This window comes from Drosophila eugracilis, unplaced genomic scaffold, assembly GCF_018153835.1.
Source record: "Drosophila eugracilis isolate 14026-0451.02 unplaced genomic scaffold, ASM1815383v1 contig_75, whole genome shotgun sequence".
NCBI classification, from domain to species: domain Eukaryota; kingdom Metazoa; phylum Arthropoda; class Insecta; order Diptera; family Drosophilidae; genus Drosophila; species Drosophila eugracilis.
This window is the reverse complement of record NW_024573645.1, coordinates 3,236,266-3,257,077: the sequence shown is the minus strand read 5'-3', so window position 1 is coordinate 3,257,077 and position 20,812 is coordinate 3,236,266. Positions and strand designations below refer to the sequence as shown.

At 43.7% G+C, this 20,812-nt stretch overlaps 1 protein-coding gene across 2 annotated transcripts in view; it reads right to left on the bottom strand.

Moving 5' to 3' along the window:
• LOC108116625 (extracellular serine/threonine protein CG31145) overlaps positions 1–20,812 on the bottom strand; it is a 68,646-nt gene that overhangs the window by 11,722 nt on the left and 36,112 nt on the right. For both annotated transcript variants that reach the window (XM_041819514.1, XM_041819515.1), the window contains exons 4-8: positions 19,001–19,047; positions 16,079–16,293; positions 15,076–15,761; positions 10,120–10,968; positions 5,607–5,885 (exon numbers count right to left, since the gene is read on the bottom strand). In XM_041819514.1, the coding sequence (XP_041675448.1) occupies positions 5,607–5,885; positions 10,120–10,968; positions 15,076–15,761; positions 16,079–16,102 (1,838 nt within the window). In that variant the 5' untranslated portion in view covers positions 16,103–16,293; positions 19,001–19,047. The remainder of the gene's footprint in view (positions 1–5,606; positions 5,886–10,119; positions 10,969–15,075; positions 15,762–16,078; positions 16,294–19,000; positions 19,048–20,812) is intronic.

The window sequence follows — 20,812 nt, the reverse complement described above, 5'->3', positions numbered from 1 at the left end:
TTAGCTTTTCACAATGCAAAACAATTTATGCCAGCAGTCAGTAGTCACCAGTCAGCCAGTCAGGCAGCCAGCCAGCCAACCGGTCACGACAAATTGAAATGCAAAACTCAGTAGTCAGTTGGTTGGTTGGTCAGTCAAAAGTGAGGAATGAGCTCTATGGCGCTGCAAGTTTATCACGATAATGAAGTCATATCCTGGTCCTAGTCTTCCCCCTCAAATGCTGCTCTCAATGGCGTCTACATAACTCATTGTCCCCTTAACTTCCATCTAGTACCTTCTTACTCTTCTTCCTTGCAGAGTCATAATTTGCCCGACGACTTCTGTTATACTTCAACGCCTAACCCTTTTTATGCCTTTGTGCGCAGGAAGGAAACAAATGTCTGGCAGACAACCTTCTCGTGCCCCGAATGACTTTCAATATATCAGCGTTTTATGGAAATGGTGACAACTTCCCGACGACCAAAGCTAAGCTAAGACCTCTCAAACCTCCCATCCTCCTTCTCCTACTTCATCCCTCACCTGGTGGCGTAAAAGTGCTCACAATCCGGTGACAATGACCAGGATTCACAGGCCAAAGAAGGGGCCAAAACAGGAGTGACGAGGGTTCTTTTCCATCCTGTACAGTTTAAGGAAGGAAGAGCTACATCAAGAATCCAAAACAGGTTTAAATCTGCAGGATTAAAGTCGAGCCAAAGGTCGGAAAAATTTTCATATAATTGCTTTTAAATACCAAATTGCCCCTGTCATCTGTCTTGAAATGCGGTTGGGAAAAAGGTATACTTCCTGGTTCTTATATTGATGTAAGAATTTAAAAAAGAAAGTTGAACCGAAAATTAAATTGACTGAGAAAGATGAAAAGAGTAAAGAGTATAAAGTATACAACTTAGGAATATAACAATTTATCGTAAAATAATAAAAATTATAATTTCTCTCTATTCTTTGTTTGACCTAAAATCTCAACAGTTTTCGAGTTACAGCTTATGTTTAGCTAAATATTTTTTTTACAAATTTTATGAAGTTGAATGACTTTCTGAACGAATTTCCATCCAGCTCATAAGTTTCTTTTGGCAGCGCGCCGCAAAGTATGCTATGCATCGTGCTAACTTGGCACAGTCAAATTTCAGCTTCATTTGTCAACTGCGGTTAAGGAGCAGTGCGGCCGTGGCCAATGGATTCCGAAGCAGCAGGAGCTGCGTAATTGATGAAGCCGCTGGACCTGGACACTGACTAAGCACTGGCCGCCGTCCACAGAATGGCCATATGTTGTGTGAGTCTGCGGCTTGGACCAAATGGCCAGCTGTTGCACTTTTTGGGGCAAACTGAAACACTGAAACAAAGAAGGCGTGCCGTAGTCGAAGCGAATTCAAATCCCTTTTGGTAATTGAGTCACGTAAATCAGTTGCAGCGGCCGGTAGTCAACAAAACCCGAAATCGCATTACAAGAGAAAGTGAAGGAGGTGGGTGGGAAAGGGGGCGTGCTGGTTTATGTGGGGAAAAAGCACGCCAAAAGCGCACGTGACACGTGGCCCACAAGCACATACGCCGGCAAACATGGGCTAACAAACGCTGACAACCGCAGTGACAGTCCACCACCAGACCCCTTAGATGGCCCTATACCGACCGACCGACCGACCATCCAACCGACCGTCCTTCAACCCAGAAATCCTCCCCCCTCAAGCTCCCTCTTTCTACTGGTCTAAGCCCGCGCAAAACTTTGTTATGCAAAGCGTTGACAGCTCAACGACGATGACAACAACGTACCGCAGCGCAAAAACAGAAACGCTGCGAAAAAAAATAATTGAAAAAGAGATTTTCATATAATTGGTGGTAGTACCCCCTCTGGACTGCCTGCCCCCTTCGGCAGTTGCACGTTCCTGGCGGTTACTTGCGTCAAAAGTTTACTTTGAGTTATGTTTAGCGGAAATTAAATTTATTTATGTCAGCGACGGCAAGCTCTGCTCTCCTCTCTTCCTCGCCCCACTGAATGACGCTCACTAATCAGCTTAATTGCGCTCGGTTTGACGATTTGACAGGGCAGGCGGAATCCTAAGTCCCAAGTCCTCAGTCCTTCGTCCTGCAGCCAAAGTCCTGCGGAAAGCCGCTGCCATGGCAATGGCCAGGAATAAACTTTGCTTACAGCTCGAAATTATTTCGCGGATTTTTTTTTATTAAGATAAACGTGAAAAGCCGCGAAAAGATACTTTAAGCTTGGTTTTTGTTTACCGAAAACTATCTTACAGGTATTAATATTAATTAATTAAGAGCTCTAAAAATTATGCCAACTATTATATTATTTTCACAGATTGATCAATAATACATACAAAGGTGAGATACCATCATGAACCTTGAAATTTACTAATTAATGGAATATTAAATTTCTTTTACAGGCTGAGCCCATGGAAATCTCGCGTCTGTGGGAAAAACTTTCTACCCGGGATTATGACTGGCCGAGTGACTGGCTTTCACTGGTTGTTTTTGTTATTGTTCCTGGTCCGCCTCATTGTTAGTGCTGTTATCCTTGGTGTTATACCGCCGGCCGAAGTGGGTACTATAATAACAGCTGTCAGCCGGCATGTCCTGGCCTTTGCTCAAAATCCACCAAGCCAACGAGCCACCGAACCACCCGTCCTGCAGTCCGCAATTATTTCGCCATAAGAAAATGTCAGTAAAGTTTCAACAGAGCAGTTTTCCCGTTTCCCCCGAGCAGCTGCGTCCTGGCCGCAGCCACATAGCCGCAAAAGTGCTGCTTAGATGGAGAGGAGGAAAAGTTTGTGCGTGTGAAATTTTGCGGCCGCCAAGACCAACGAGGAGACGCCAACCGAATGAACGGACCATGGGACTGCACTCCGGACACTTTTGAGCCGAGTTGGCAAGAAGGAGTCGGAGGAGCTAGAGGAGCCATCAGAGCTGGTAGCGGGCCAAAAAGGAAAGTGAAATTAAACTTATATTGTAGCCGGGGATAAAACTTCAGGCGGCAAGAGCGCGAACATTAAAACCAATGACAGCAGACCAACTGCAGCTGGGATCCGCGGAAGAAGACGTTTGGCGCGATGGGCGAGGGGCGAGGGGTCGCGGAAAAGTTCTACTACCATTTCCACCAACCACTTCGCCCATCCGAAATGTCAGCAAGCTCTCGGAGTTTTACACACTCGTCGACATTGAGCATAGTCTTTTATTACCCGGAGTTCGCTGGATTCTCAGGATTCGCAGGATTCTCGCATCCTGACCGACAGCTGGTAAAACTTCTGCTGTTTCTCCCTTTTAGCCGGGTGTAATTCGCTCGAAATAAGATTTCTGTCGCCGCTCGTCGCTGCTCGGTCGCAATTGCAGGGCTAATTAAAAATTTGTCATACTAATTAAACGCAAACCCACTTTTCTCCCTCTGCCCTTTCTGCTAGGACTGCTGTCACGACCCCTAGGACTTTGGGCTGAATCAGCGACAACTTTTTCCGTAATTATATACCCAGCTAATGCCGGACAGGCTTTTGTAGTTGGCCGTGGTGTTACCTGACTCCTCAGCAGCCGCTGGTAATAACTCATCTGGTAATTTTAGGCGCATTTGCATTTTGTCATATGTTGTTGGTTTTTTTCTCTCCTTTCTTTTCACCTGCATGGAGCTGCAGTCTTTTCTTCGCTGCATTGTTACCCGAGCTCTGGGCCAAAAAGTGCTGACTAAGCCGCTAGCTAAAAAGGGGAGGGATGTTGGCCTGGGTAGGTGATAGGGGAGCACGTCGAGCATGTGGAGAGCTCGGCGACAGAATTTTAATGAGATATCGTTGGGAACGACGAGCGACAGGCGACAGGCAGGAGTGGAATCAGGTGGAGATGGAAGCGGTAGCATCTGGGCTTGGGCTTGATCCTGTTTCAGCAAACTCAGATCTTTTTAGGGTTTTGGGGTTGATAAGTCTCTACCACTCTTGCTACTAATAAGCTGGAGATTGTTTTTTAAGTTTGTCTTTCATAAGAAATGCCACATTACCTTGGCTTATCATTTTAACAGAAAGTTAACAAACTAATTTTATAAATCCCAAAATGGGAAAACCTTAAAACTAACTACCACTATGCAGTTAGAAAATAATTTAAAACCAAAATCACTTCTATAAAAATTTGCACTTTCCCTGCAAGAGCATCCCAACTTCTTTTACTAGCCAAAACTAGGTAAACCTAAACCTTCTGGCAACTTTTCTTTCTACCCTGCACATTTACTGCCAGCAATTTCGCTTGTTAATGAAATTTGCATTTTCCTACGTGCGACACACCAAAAAAAAAAATAAGAAAAAGTAGCCAACTTTCTGGCTTGCTTTTCGGTGATGTGCTATAAATTAGAAAATCAAGCATTTTATGCTAATGCCGACGCCCACACTTAGCCGACTCAGACAACACCCACCCACCGCTGCCGAAACAACAGCAACAACAACAACAACAGCCACTTGTGTTTGACAAGTTTTTGCCACTTTGCATTTTAGCCATTTTCGATTTGCCTCAGTTTTGCCCCCGCTATGCCGCCACCCCTTTGAATTTTTGTGCAACTTCAGCTGGGGCAATGTTCGGCAACTAGTGAAGCAAATCAAATTACTCATACGCTACGTATTCAATTTTCAATAAAAACTGCCAAAACGATTCCGGCAAACGCATTGTAAAAGCAGAAGGGAAAATCGCTGAAAAGGAACGGTCGGAAGATGGAGAAAACTAAGCTGATTACCGAAAAAGAAAATCAAATGAAAACTCGTCGAAATAAATTTCATTGCTGTCTCAAGTGAGTGGGTGTGGGAGAACCCCGAGGAAATGGTAGAGATTCCGCCAACGGTGACAACGCAGATAAGCGATGGGCTGAGGGTTGCGGCAAATCCACATTGATTTCTTTATTGCACTTTTATTTGATTGTGCTCGCATGAAATTACGCATACGCCATGTTGAGACAAGGCAAACTCTCATCAACGTTATCGGCGGTCGGCATCCGGGAAGTACCGAACAGTAGAGCTGGAAGAACATTTGAACAGTTGCCAACGGCAACAACAATCAGGCAACACTTACCCAAGACAGATAGAGACATGGCCGTAAAGATGTGGGCATAGAGAACATTTTCTGGGGGCATGCACTTAAAATAAATTCTTAGAGTTCAAAGTTCGTTCTTAAATAATGATTTTTGATTATGCAAATAAAACTGTTCAGCCTTTCATAAGCATTTGTATGCCTTGGAATATTTTTTAATAATTATTGCCAAGACATTCCTTATAAAAGACCTTCCTAAAGATCATGTAGTTTCTTCCCTCAGTGCATAGACTAAATGTCTAAAACGTAAATGTGTCACGTAAATGGAGCGTAAATTTCAATAAAAATCATTTCAATTCCGTTGAAGCCCGAAAAGTGCCGTAACTGCTTTGCCGCTCCTTCTCCACCCTTCCCCACTCCCCACCTTTTCACTATCCTTTTCCTCAAAGAACCGTAAAGGAAACCCTCTCCGCTCACCTTCACTATCAATTACCACGTACCCGGTTAAAGTGGCTCCGGGGTAGGTGGGCAAAAAAAAAATAAGTGTAAGCATTATGTCCTTCCGCTTAAGGGAAATTGAATTTTTTCGCTACTGGGTTTTATGTGCCACTCACCTGACCTTGCGATGCAGCATCTCAGCCAGCGTGGGATTGTCCCTGGCCACATCCGGTGCATTGTCCACAATCACATGCGAGTACTCGTCGCTCAGAAGATGCTTCTGCAGATCCGCATAGCGATCATGCGGTATGGGCTTACGTGTGGACGTTGTGCCCGATGTCCCCGGACCGGCTGCTCCGCCCGAAGCTCCTGCTGCCCCATCCTGGCCACTGGTTGCCCCGCCACTCTGACTCGCAGCCGCCTGCGTGGAGGCCTCCTTGGAGCCCGAGGAGTTACTGGAATGAAAGGGAAAAGCAAACGAAAGTAACTGCGTTAAAAGGAGCTGCATTAAAGTGAGTTTCAAAAAAAAAAAAAAAGAACTAAAAAATGGTAGGGGAAAAAAGATTGCCATAATTAGCGGAGACCCAAAAGACCGGGGCGCACTTGACAATGGTCTGGGTGGCTCTCGTTACTAATTGCAACTGCCAAGTGCCCCACTGGCTTTTAGTGCCAACCATCGAGCCGAACTGAAGCAACCTAGACAGCTAAGTGCCCCCTGGCCAGGCCAGTCTCAGGCCAGGCTTCCAAAGACACGCACTTGCAGGTAAACTGAAACTTTGTCAGCCCGGTTTTTAGTTGCGTTTATCTAAGACGAGCACATCCACATCCTCATCCGTATACACAGCCACAGCCACATCCACATCCACATCCACACCCACAAAACCCAGCCACACATGGGACTCTTCACTTGACTGCAATAAACTGAAATTGCAGGCACTTCAAGGGGGACGAAGTGGAACCCATATATGAGTGAACGAACAGTGTTGGCATCTAGGGGATATCACTATTATATCAGGTAAATATTAAGAAACTTTTTTGAACTTTTTACAGAAAGTTTTCTTGGAAAATCATAAGAAGTATTAAGAAGTTAACATGAACTATAAGAAAAGGAAAAACAAGTTCCATAAATACAATTTTTGAAGATTTTTTTCTATCTTAAAAGACTTCTAAAAACTATTTTAAATTTAAGAAATGTTTTCTTAAACTTATTTTGAGCTACAATACCAGTATTTGAATGAAATTTTCTCTATCACTTGTATTAGTAATCTACTTCTCATATTTTGTGTGATATTTTACGTACTCGACCCCACTGTCCTTGTGGTGGTAATCAGCACCCGTTTAGACAGCGCCTGCTTCAGACAAAAAGAGTGCTTGAAAAATGAATTAAAGTTTTTGAATTTGTTGCATCCATTTTTCTAGCCTTGACTCTTAACAGCGCTTGGCGAAAATGCTTGAGATATAACCTGGCCTGCAGCCCCGCCTTCTTCTGCCTCCCTGCCCCCCTTACCTCGTTAGCATATGGCCCAGGGAAAAACCGAGAATTATGTGGCAGTTGTGTGACCATTAAGCCAAATGTCAGAGTGAGAGCCTGCTGAACCAAACGAGCACTCATGGCTGGCACAGGAGTGCACATCATTAGGCCAGAAATCTAGAAATTTGAGTTTTTCCTAAATTGTCGTTTTCTCGGAAAATACCCACACATACACATATATGTATATTTTTTTTTAATTGTATTCAAAGTTTTTCGGGTGGCGAAAGTCCTGTCTGTCGGCGCCTTGTCTTATCCGTCAAGCAGACAGGTGTGTCTGTGTGCACATGTGGAGAATGCAAAACTTTTTCAATTAACAGTTGCCAGGAGAATGTCTGAGGCCGAGAGAGACAGTGGATATAGGCCAACAAACTGAAGACAGTAGAAGACAGAAGACAGAAGACAGAAGTAAGAGTAGACTGAGTGGTAAAATGGCAACAGCAAAGCCGAGAAGCTGTCAACATTTCCACACACACACACTTACGCAGATTGTGTGTGGATGAGACAATATCTGTTGCCAAAGCCGATTTTTCCCAAAGGGCTCCGGGGGCTTATTAAGAATTTTCCGCCATAACGAGCCTGGGCGGATTTCGCACATTCGCGTTTTATTGGCAGCCGCATAATGCCACTTTATGTGCTAATAAGTATTTAAATCCCACCTCCCGCCCTCTTACCACCTTCCTTTGTGCAGCCACTTGCATGGCAGACGAAGGGTCCTCACATATTGTTTCGTTTATTTACGGTGCTCGTTCAAAAATTGATTCCCTCCTATCGGGGGATATATCCATACTATATAAAACTATATAGTGCTAGTAACTAAATAGAACCCTTTTGTTTCCCTTGCACTGATCGATGTGGCGTGCACTTAATTACACTTTGGCGAAACTTTGCTCATTAAAGTGTCACGTGGTGTGTGCGTAACGCTGGCCACATAAGCTGCCCATGTGCTGCGGTTAATTAACCAGTCAACTGCAACTCGTAATGGCAATAGACGGGGGCCTGCAACAAATGCAGCGACAACGCTGCAGCCACAGGATCATAGGTGAAAGTTTATGCAAGTCCAAAGCGATGCCGCACAGCCAGGGGTTAATGGATGGATTTAGAGGGAGTCCTAATTGGATTTCACCAGGGTTTTCTCACATTGTCATCTATCGAAAATCCAATCGTGTTAGGATCTAGGTTAGCTAGAAGTTTTCTTCCCTAAATCGTATGATCTAACAAGCTTGTTAAAATGATTTTCACAACTTTTATTTTGATTTCAACTTAAATTAAAGAGTTATCAAAAAGTAAGGCCCAAAATCTACGCCAGCTGGAACAATTCTAATTAAAAGGGTTAGGAAAATCTCTCTGAGAGAGAAAAAGTGAAAAAAACCAAGGAAAATATAAAGATTGATAACAACCTAAAACTGAGAATCATCAGTGAAAATGAATTTCGCCTCAGTTGGTTGGACGGCGAACACCATTTGTAGGGATTGCCAAGTTTTGGCTGCCTCAGTTTTCAGTTTTTAATGAAATAATTAAAAAATTATAAGGCAAGCGGGAGCGAGGAGACAAGACAGGAAATCAGTGGGGCTCTCTTAGGTTCCTTTTGGGGGGTGGCGGTGAAGATGGTGGAGACGGGCAAACATTTGATGCTTAAATAGAATTTATTACGCTTCACAGCCGCGTTGCACGACTCAGTGCATGGAGGCATCATAATTTTGCATTTGCCATGGCGCATAAGTAGATAGCAGGGAGTTTTGGAGCTCTGGGCGAGACGAAAAGGAAGGAGCTTGAGGGGAGAGGAGGTATCCCTCAGTCGCAGCCAGCAAATACGAAGGAGAGAGCGGTTTCCGAAGGCATTCATTTTACTGGTGGCTGGTGGCAGGCGGCTTATGAATTAATTAAATATTTACTGGCTAAACATTGGCGTTTTATGTTCCCGGAATGAAGGAGCGAACGGAGCAAAAGGAGCAGGATCTGGAGCTGGAACAGGAACCAAACCAGTCGGGATGCGGTGGAACTGGAGTCGTTTGCTGCACCTGGGAGGAAGTCCTGGGACCTGGGCAGGATGGTCTTAACAGTTTCCCTTGCGCCTTGCTGCGTCATTTTGATGTTTTATTACTCGACTTCCGCCAGCCGCAGCAAAATGGCGGACGACACCCACCCACTTTCAGCCGCCCTCCACCCATCCGCACGCAACACAGAAAAAGTGGCCAACAAAAAAAAAAAATGAAGTGTTCAAAGGTAAAACGACCCCTTGGTGGTTCGTCTGTATATATTCTCTATGGCATGGCATTAACATGCCTCCTATACTGGTTGCTCCTCTTTTTCTTGCATTTCCCAAGAAGTTCGCCCTGGCCTGGCCTGGGTTTATGTTTTGTAGCAAATTACGTTTTAATGCCGGGGCCAACCAAGTTTTATTGCAACTTTTGTTGCATTTCAGCTAAATTGAATTATGTACCCTGCCGTGTTCAGTAGCCTCTTGGGGGAGTGGGAGGAGAGAAGGTAACTTGGGTGTTTGCCGGAGTCAATGGCCCGACCCCGTTTGCGATTTGTGCATAATTTTTAATCCTTAGAAATGGCCAGCGGTGGCCAAGTTGGTCAGACTCGGGAATAGTAAATTTCAACACGCTGCCCTTTGCTCCTTGGGGGAGCTCAAAATGAAACCGGGAAAAAAGGTATTGGAATAGAGCTATATGGTTTATGGTTGCCCGAATTGGTATAATTTTTTGGGAAATTTGTGATGTTTAACTCCCTCCCATAAAATATTTATAGTAATAAGAAGGTGCTGTATAAAGTTTGGGAGATAAGTAACACTTCCTTATATAAGAAAAAAGGTTAACTACTCTTATTTGTATTTAGCACGTAAACTTCCTCTTTTTAACTTCAAAAAATAACAAAAAATACATGTACTTCCCCTTAGCTAAACACATTTCTGACCTCTGCCCACTAACTTTGAAAATTTCCAGTTACCTTTTGCATTCGCTAATGTCTCATTAATTTAATGAGGGTCAGTTTCCATTACAATACACCCAGAGAGAATCATTACAGCCCGCTTAACCCGTTGTTTCCCACTCCCAGCCAGAATCCAAATCGGAAGATATCCGCTGATTAATGGCGGGACTGGAGCAATAGATGGGTCAGATTTCGTGTATAATAGCCCGGGAATGCGAACTTACCTCTTCTGCAGGAATTTGCGCTTGAACTCGTGCAACATTCCTCCGCCACCACCACCGCCGCCACCACCGCCCGTGGCATCATAGTCACTGCCGTCCAGTCGGATCTTATGGTGTTGCTGTTGGAGAAGGTGGCGATTGGCCACCCCGAAATCCATTTGCACATCGACAATGAGCAGGAGGGTGAGCAGGACAAGGGTGGCGCCCAGACTGATGACCAGGCGCTCCTTCAATTTCATAGTACGCAGGACGGCCATGATGCGATTTGTGTTGCAACTTTCGTTGCTTGCAGCAGTTACAGTTTTTTGATTGCAGCCGTTCGCTGCCGTTGCGGCAATCTCTTGGTTCTTTCTATTGCTCGATCCAAAGCTGCGCAATCTGGTTAGCCAGCCAAGATTGCGTCCGTTGATCCCACCAGAATTTGAGCTATCGGTGGTAATGTTAATAGGGTCTACCGTATCCTTGGGAACTTCCTGACCTTGCGAGGAAGTGCGAGTGGTGCGCACTATGCGCCGCCTGATTACCACACGACGTCGTGGCGCTGCCTCTTCGTCCTCCGGTTCCGAGTCTGGATATAGAACTCGATCCGGCGGCAGCTCCTCCTGCTCCGCTGAACGATCAGCTTCAACTGGAGCGGTCCCGCCAACGGGCCCTTTGAGGTTCCCCCCTTGCCAATTGGCTACGGATATTTGTTCAGCTGATAAATGACCGGCAAAGGGGCTATCATAAACGTCGATATCAGTGCTTGATGGTTGTTGCTGTTGCAATTGCAATTGCTGGCGGTATCGAAAGCGCTGCAGACGCTCTGCCAACGGAGTCGACTGAGCTGCCGCTGCGACCGCCGGTCGATAGCTGTAAAAAAAAAAAAACGGGAAATTTCATTAAAAAACCAATGAAAATTCAAGAGTGCCCTGGTTAGTGCTATGTGGAGTTCTCGTGATAGGCAATCAAAATTCAATTAAGTTTTCATGACTTCAAGGGTCTGAAATGAATACGAAGAGGTCGCAAAAACAAATCCCACTAAAATCCTTTCCGTCAACGAAAAACTAAAACTGAAAAAAGAGTTTCAGGGAACTTTATACAAAATGTTTAATGAAAATAGTTTAAGTTATGAGAATAAAAATCTTTCCAACCATAAAATATCATAAAATGACAATTTTTAAGATTTACAAAGCGAATGATTTTTTGTTTCCATTTTTAATGCTTTTTTTAAAGCTTCTTTTGGATAGAAAAATCAAATTTTGTTTTAATTACCATTATTTTATAGCCAACGCTGGCTAATCAAAATAGAAAAAAGAGCAAGAAAATTTCATAAAAATCAGTTCAGTGAAATTCCGATAAATAAAATCCCAATTATCAAAGAATAACACTTTATTCTCGAACAGCCAATTTGAAATGTTATCACAAATTGATTTTTCATTATAGATATACGCGAATATATATATATATATCTATTATTTCAATTTCAATGCATAAATTTGAATTTTTCAAGGTCCCCGTTGTGATGATAGTGTCAATTTTCGTTGTGATAAGCTATTTGTATTTATTTTTCAATTGGCTGGCTCTTTTCACTGGGGTGTACATTTCCCTGCTAGCGGGAGATGGTGGATGGTGGATGGCTCTCCCTCTAACCATAACAGGCTTCAAAAATATATGAACCCTTGGCCATTTTTTGTAGTTCGTATTTTGTGTCTGGTTATTCATAAAGCGGCGTCGGCAGCGGCGGCGTCACGGCATCCGCCATGTTGACTGCCACCGGAAATGCGACAGCAGCCATTTTTTTGTTTTTGTACCCTGTTCGTTTGCACACCGACCACCGTTATCGCTATTGCTATTCCTGCTAGGAGTGAGTGCCATCAAGCTACCCCGTTGTAGTTTCTATTTTATTGTCTCCATTTTTATTGTTCATGTTTTTGCTGGCCCACGTAGCATGAAGCATATTTTGCAGGCAGCTCGTCCAGAGTTCTGAGCTAGCGAGAGAGTCGGAATTTGAATTGTAACTACAACAGGAAGAAGAGCTGGTCGGTCGGTGCCAGGATCTGGTATAGGACGACCTGCACAGTGGCCGTTGTCTGTGTTTGGACTGCTGGCAAGCTAACGAAGCTTGTTGCTGCCTTGTTTTCTGCCCACATGCAGAGTCAACACCGGGTAAGGCCTGAGTTCGTTTCACGACCGAAAATTGTCGGCTAAAATGTTGAATTGCCCGGGGCAACGACGAATGCCGTAACTGCATTAAATGTGACCAAAAATATTTCAGTTTGCATATGCACTGGAAGGAAATCTAAGCATTAAAGAGGAACAGATTTCAAATTAAGAAGTTTTTGAGGGATTTCTTCACTGTAAGAAGGTTTCTCAATCTTTTTTAAAGAAATTATTCCCATTCAAGGTTTACATAATCATAAAGTTAAATTCAGGACATTTACTAGTTTACAAAATATCATAAATATTTTTTAAGAATTTTAAAAGGATATCTTAAGACATTACTTAAAGACATTAACCCTCTAACAAGGTATATTTAGTCCTAAAATTATTCCAAGACAGAAAAAATATCAACGAATGACCTATAAAAATGCATAAATCATGAATTGAGACCTTAGGAAATATTCTAATCACATTATAACCCTAGACGTTATCGAAAATAATTCTTTTACATATTTAAAACTAAACATTTTCCCGGAGTGCACTTATTTATAAGCTGCAAATTGAATGCGAAACCCTTTGATTGACGGGCTTACCGATATGTTGCTGACGTAACTCGGCTCACAAATTAAACGTCAAAAGCGTAGGCAAAAATGCTGATTACAAGCGGAGCCTGATAGGAATAAAATGACAGAGGCGGCACTAAATTGGCAAACAAAGGGCGGCCGAAAATGTCTGAGAAAGGAGCTGCATGAGGTGGATCGGCTATGCCATGTCAATCAAATCACATATCATGCCAATTTTCTATGCAGGTCCCCCTCACTCTCTCTCTCTCTCTGTTTTCTGCAGGATGAAACCCTGGCAATTGCTCATATCCATGACGAGATGATTTGACAGTCGCAGGATGGGCGTGGTGTCACAGTGGGCGTGGCCGAGTGAGGGTTTAAGGCCAGATGGGTGGGTGTAAGGGGTGTTGGTGGGTGGGTGTTGGATACATAAAGTATACAAGTGTACAAGGAACTCGACTAAAGAGAGACTTGGCTCGGCTGGCAACACACAATGGCATCTCTCGCCATCACCGACGACGCGTTGGCAACATCAATGGGCAGTCAAATGCAAAGCACATACGTAATCCAAAGGGCGGGCGGCAGAGTGGGTTGATGGGCTGGAAAAGCGTCAAACATACACACGAGCTTTCCCTATCAGACGAGGTGAGGGCGATAAGAGCTATGGCTGGCAGTGACATGGCAAGAAGGGCGAACGCAGTTAACAGCAATTGCTGTCGTCGCATTTTGTTGTTGCTTGATAAAACTGCTGCGTTGCATTAAATTAAACTCATGCGGTGTATTTAAATGCCGCATCGTCGAGGGTCTGGGCTCTGGGCTCAGTGCTCTGGCTCTGTGCTCTGGCTCTGGCTGTGGAGTCAACTAAGAGCAATAGCAACAGCAACATCAACGGCATCGTTTTAATGCAATTGCTGACAGCAGCAACAACAGCGCCAGTGAGTGACAGCAATTTCCTTTCCAATTTGCGCTTTGTTTTTATTAATCAGACATAAAAAAAAATACAAAAAAGTAATTGTAAAGAAAGCGAAATGAGGCGAGATGTACTCAAATGAGCTTGGGGGCAATAAAGTGCAAAATAATTTAGAGCGCAAGATCACAAGATGAGAGAGGGGTAGGGGGATAAATTAATATTCAACTTGAAAATGATCTCATGAGAAAAATTAATGGTTAACTCAACAAAGAAAAGTACTATATAGAACCTAATAGCCGGCTTTGTCAAGAAATTTCTATAAACCAACATGGAAATCCCATTAAAACCCTGCAATCACTGACCCCAAAATCATTCCTAATCCAAATTGTATAACCCTGACTGAAACTGGGTTATCGTAACCGGTTAGCCATCCATCGCGATGGCCAATAAATCAAACTCCCTTTCAATCAAACTTGACAAATGCCTTTCCGCTACCTTTCTCCAGCTCTCAATTAGCCCTCGCCGGTCAACGAACTGCATTCAGTACTTGATATAATATAGTTTGTGGCGCACTTGAATCGTGGCTGTATAGGACCCCCTTACCCCCTCTTTTTGCGATGCATGATTGCACTCCTACTTCCCACTCCTCCTCCTTCTCCTCCGCCGCTTAACACAAACCCCCTGTTATTTTGTTGTTAACAAATGCAATGCGTAACCCGCTTGAAACTCAGCTCGTTTCGAATCAAATCGGCGATTGTGCAACAGCTTGAATTGACACGCTCAGTGCATCCACCTTGTTGCCCCGCGTGACCTGGCCACGCATCGATGGCAATCGAGAATTCCGCTGGACAGGGGGATTCGATACCGCGTCCGATGCCAATGCCGATTGCTGCTGATTCGACAAAAGACCCCGACTTATTGATCGATTTGTTGCCACACTATTAGAGCGGTTTGCACTTGAGCTGCTTACAACTGTTGCCATTGCACGCCCTTATCGACCCCATCGAAGGGGCAATCAATCGCGATGCCATTCGATATGCAAATGGTGGCCAAAAACGGTTCCAGCCAAAGAGTCATCGACGAGGGTGTCAAGGTTAGTTTGGCTTACACGTTTGGCTCATTTACATGGTACTCCCTCCGATTCCTTCCCAAACTCCCGACTCTATCCATCCAGCCATCTAGTCATCTGAAGTATCCGCTAAACTTCAGCAAATTGCGGGTGCAGGGGTTTGGAAAAGTGGAAAATAGAAAAGCTAAACGCAGTTTGGGTTAGTGGATTCTCTGGCTTTTCCTTTTGGCCCACTTTCTCTCTCTCTCTGTGCTTTTGGCCCTTTGTCAATTTACCTTTGGCTGTGCAAACTTTCGCGCTGCTCCTGCTGCTGAAATTCCAAATCCCATTGGTCGTCTCGGGAAAATCCTCCATCTCCTTGCAGCAGGTGATTCAATGGCAGCGATTTCTCAGCAGATTTGCCCCAGGTCATTTCATTACCAAAGTCAACACAAGTGTCCTGGTCTTGGTCCTGTTCCTGCTGCTGCTGCTGCTGCTGCCATTGCTGCTGCAGCTGTTCCGTGCTGTTAATAAAATTTTCCAGCTGGCTCGTCGACTTCCAGTTTTTGTGCTCCGCCGGAGTCCGGCTCATTGCCAATTCAAATGCACTCTGATGCCAGCCATTGTCCGATGTCCTGGGAATTACGGTAACGGGTGCCTGGGCATAGGGATTGGGTCCCAGCTCGTTATGGCCATGGCCATTGTATTGTCTCACTGCCGATTGATTCGCAGTCATTGGCAATTGATTTATGCCCAGAGCGTAATCATCGAAGCTATTGGAACTGGGCAGGCCCATCTTGTTACCAATCCCCTCATCATACCCATTGCCAATCCTCTGGAGCGAGAAGCTGCTTTGGCTGCGGCTTCTTCTTTGACGTGCTTCCTCCTTCTTTTTGGCCAACTCAGCTGGGCTGGGCGAAAATAGATTCCGGATGCTGGCATTCCGCTGCCTTAAATCCACTTCGCTGCCGCCCGACTTAACCTGGTTTTGATGGAGAGACGCGGTAATTGTAAATGGAAAGAGCTCTTTGCCCAATTTCATGTTCATGCACAAGCAAAGGCAAACTTTTCTTTCGGGGTTAGTAGAATCGAACATAGTGGGGGCAAAACAGCAGAACAATTGTTATCTTACGGATAGTGCCAAACCAACAATAATTTAAGCCATCAACGCAACTCAACTCAATGGAAACTCAAGTAAAAACCAAACTCTGAAGGGGGAGGCGGTTAGAGGAGGACAATGCTCGGTCAACTCGGCGCCCTTTCATAATCGGATGAAAACATTTGTGGAGTGCTACTTACACTCGTCCTCGAGGCAAGTGACATTGAATGAGGCGGACTCGAGGAGGCCAACTAGGAGACTTTTCCCACTCCTACAGCCGAGTGGGTCATCAAGTGAATGTGCGAGCAGCGTTTGCTCTGCCGATTTTTCCTCGCTTTTCCTTACGGCGGGTTTTCTCAAAAGCTGGATGAGTCTATATAGTAGTGTGGGTCTGCTTGTGTATGGCTGTGTGTGTCTGAAGTGCAGGAAACCCCACACAGATTGAGTGTAAGAGAGAGAGAGAGAGAGAGCATGAAAATTTCAAAAACGTTAGACAGATTAGCATAAGCGGATAATTCCGGAAAAACACAGCAGCAATGGCAACGACAACAACAGAAGCAAAGAGGCAGAAAAAATCGTTTCGAATCCAAAGAGAAACGGACAGCATGTGTGAAGCGTTTAAGTGCTGATGTCGGTTGGTTGGTTTGGGGAGGTGACTGACGGAAGGGGGTTGGGTTGGTATATTTTCCGGAAAAACTCTGGGTGGGAAAACTAAGCCCAAAAACGAAAGCTCTCCTCCGGCACTTCTTCCAGCTGAGTGGCAACTGAGAAAGAAGAAGTACAACGAAAAAAAATTCAAAAAAAAAAAATCCGGCAATATCTTGGAGCACAGATATTCCGTGTTTACCAAATACCAACAGCAGTCACAGATGGAAATGCGTGGAAGTATAGCTTTCAAACAATTTTCGACTATGTTGGCTGCATATTTTCCTATTTACGCTCAGCAAAAGACAAACACGACGGATCAGCAATGTCACTGCTGAAACTTGATCTCGGAAAATGTGCGCGTTTGTGGGGCAAATAAATAATGAATTTTAGAAAAGCGAAATTTTTCATCCTCCACTCATCGACATCCATTTACGTTCAAGTCAACGGAAAATGGCTTTTCATTTCAACTTAAAGCGTCCTTTGGTATTAATCCCACAAAAATTTGAATCTATTTTAATCAAGTCTTATCCTTTTTGGCCTGGCCATATGTCATATGCCAAAGGCTGCTTTAATGATGAATGCTACCAAAAATGCATTTTGAATTCTGTGCCAGGCTGTGTCCATGGGGAAGTTCTCCAGCTGCCCTGGGAAAATCGTTTTCCCCGTAGCTTGCCTTCCCGCATCGTATCTCTTTTTACTCGCTCCTTGGCATTGACATTTTTCAGGAATACTTTCCATTTTTTTCCCTCCTCTCTAGCAACTTGTGTGTATGTGGTTTTTCAGCCAAAATAATCAAAAGTGGTTGGGGACTCAAAACACACACGAGAAGATGGCGAAAGGAGGAGATTCCTATCCGATGCAGCGTTACATCTGTTTTGTTTGTCCTGAGCAGGAGGTAAAAAGAGGACGTGGAAAAGGACTCAGGACGAGGATTGAGGAGTGGGGGAAGCCCACAAAAAATTGCATGTCAAGTGAAATTACTTGTTTGCCAAAGAGAAACGGGTTAGGAATAGGGAATGGATGCGAAGAAGGATACGGCTTGGAATGACAACTGCAGCTCACGTATACTCACGCACTTGCACATACACATGTATATACATATATATATATATATAGACTCCCTCACTTACATGTATGCAACAACTATGCTCCTGCCATGCGAGTCCTGCGAGAACTGGCTGAGACTTTGATATATACGCAGACGACACTTCGATCTGCCGGAATATGCGGCTAAGCACGATAAATTGAGATGAATGTCTGGCATGCAGCTAAGTCTCTACAGCTATCTGTCCATATATCTATCTTTCTATCTATCTATCTATCTATCTATTCGTCTATATATCCGTCCGGGCAACTCAATGCGAGTCATCTTATGCTCTCCGCACTTGACACATTCCGGGAAAAGTGCATTTGCCTGTTGGCTGTCTATCTTTCTCTCGCTCCTGGTCGAGCTATATTTTTTTGTGTGTTTTATACCCTGCATGCGTGGTTAGAAAGGGTAGTTTAGTACACACTTTAGTTAGCATTTTGTAAGTGTTTAAGTCTTTAAGTGATTATCAGAGAACAGCCATAAGTAAAGGTTGTCTTAGAACTTTAAGTTCTGGCTAAGTTGGAAAATTAAAGGAAAGTTTTGTTCACTGAAAGCCTTTCTAGGCCTTGACTTTACACTAGGAGGTACTTAAAAACTCACTTTTCTTAATAATACCACCTATTACCACACATTTTCTAATCAAACATTTATTACAGGGTATAAATTTCACCTAAAACTTTTCCATTTCCGATTTAACGCACTGCCGTCTAGACGCATTGCTTCCCCAACGAGGGTGGCAGCTATAAATATTCGAAAATGTATTCCACTACATGTGGGCCATAAAAATCCACTAGCGACAATTTTTAAGTTTTATTTCCATTCGTAATCCCGTCGAGAACTCGTCGTCGTCGTCGTCGACGTCGTCTTTCGACTCTCAACGTGGAGCCATTAAAATGCGACACGCATTGGGCCTTTGCATTGCACTGCATTGCATTGCATAATTTAAGGCGCGCGGGAGTGAGCCGGAAAGTTGGCATAAAATATTCATTTAAAATGCAGCACGCAACACTTTGGCATGACGCATTGCTATTGCCACCACGGCCAACACCACCGACGCCGCCCATTTAATTGCGGGCGTTGCAAATGCAAATGTCACCGAGCCGAGGCGACATTTGCATGCCGATGACAGGACACACCACTGGACATTGGCCAATCCAGTGGAGAAAGCAAATCCTAATCCCACGCAGCGTCTGCGCTTGACCAGGGCGACAAAGTGACATAATGACAAAATAACTGACTGACTGACTGACTGACTGGCAGAGTGACAGAGTGACATACTGACAGAAACTTGACACGTGCCCGTGTGTTTTAGATAGAGAGAGAGATAGAGAGAGGCGTAACAATTTCAACAATGCCAAACAATGAACTAATAACAAGAACTTACCCAACTCAAATGGCAATCCGCCGTGGGACTCCTTGCACATTCATCAACTGTAAAATAAGGATGAAACATTTTGATTAGCATTCGGAATTGATAAACGAGCATTTATATTAGTACAGCAACATCAAATGGGGCAAAATGGAAATCGAATCAGTTTGCATAATCAATGCTGAGGGAGAGCAGTAAATGATGATGAAATGTTAACCGAAGACAACAAGCCATTAGATTCGAATTAGATTGAAAGACAACAGTGCGTGCGAGCATCGAACCGAATTCCAATTAAATTCAGCTTTCCAAAGACGTGAAATCAAAGTCCTTGTGGATCATCATTATTAGTTTGGGGGTGGGCAGAGGGGGAAAGAGAGAACGGGACCCAACCCATTGATTGTATCATCTGCCACCATGACGTGGCATGCCCCCAAAGGCACCAACAGATAATGCATAAAGGTTGTAGGCGAAAACAAAAGCATTCGGTGGTTTCGGCTTCAGAGATACGAAAACGATACGATGACGTTGCAGCTGACGGGCACAATAATAAGCCACCCACACCCACATATCGCGTTTTAAGAGGAAAAGCAAGTATGGCCATCCCTTCCAGACATCGATTGCACTTCGATCCATTAAAATTATACGCAATTATCCAATTCACTCAACTGTTGCATCGTCGTTGTCATGATTGCCTCGGCCATCATCCCAAGCATTACATGTACTTTTTTCCTTGCATTTTCATTTTCTACACTTAAGAATGGTAGTTTTCATTACAAAGTTAGCAATCTTTAGGAAAAGGTATAGGTTGCCTTAAAAGAAAAGTGTGGAAGGCCTCCTTAAGAAGAAGTTATTATGATTACTTCTCCCAAAATTATAAATTCTTGAAAATTTCCATTTTAACTTAGATTTTATATCTTTAAATTTCTTTAATTAATATCCAACTTTTTCGAGTGCATCTACAAAAGTAAAATATTATGGCTTAGAGGGCTAAAAAGAGCTATCCAGTCAGCCATTCGGCTAGCCAGCATTTAGTTGGCCAGGCCGAAACTCACGTTTTCCAGAGATTATGAGGCCCAGGCCGCAGTCTCTCGAGTGCCGCACGTTTTGCAATGGGAAAACTCACAAAGCAACGCCAGTAGGAAAAGCCAGAAAAACAACCAACAACAAACAACAAACGAAAAGGGAAATTTTCACGGTGCTCACGTAATTGAATTGCAGTCGGCTAAATTGGCATTTATTATAATAAAAGCAAATATGCAATTTCGCTTTTCCACTGGCTGGAAAAATAAATAAAGGCTGGCTAAATCTAGACTCAAAGGGGGACACAAATAACTAGGGAAACTTATTAAATGTCAGAAGAAGTCCTTTCAAGTAGCCATTGAGTTGATCAAAAAGAAAAACCTCTCCAGTTCTCAAGTCTTTAAGGCCATAAACCAAATTGCAACTTGGTTTGAGGACATTACCAACTGACCCACTTTGCTCGCTACATTTCTCTATAAATAAAACTCGCATTTATTCGTTCTATTGAGCTGGACTTGCCCACAAATCAACCGCAAAGAAATTCAATTTAAATAAATTATTTTACAATATCAAACCGCAAAGCAGCAGGCTGGAAAAAAAAAATAAAAACAAATTTATAAAACAAAAAAAAAAAGGAAACCATCAGGTAAATATTGAGATAAAAATATGGCCAGCACCAAGCTGTGAATGCATGGCAAATGAGCAAATTAATCACATAAATATTTGAAAAACTCCCATAGAAATCAGCCCCAAAAACGCAGCATAAGCCGGATCTTTGTGCAAAATAATTAATTCACATATTAATAT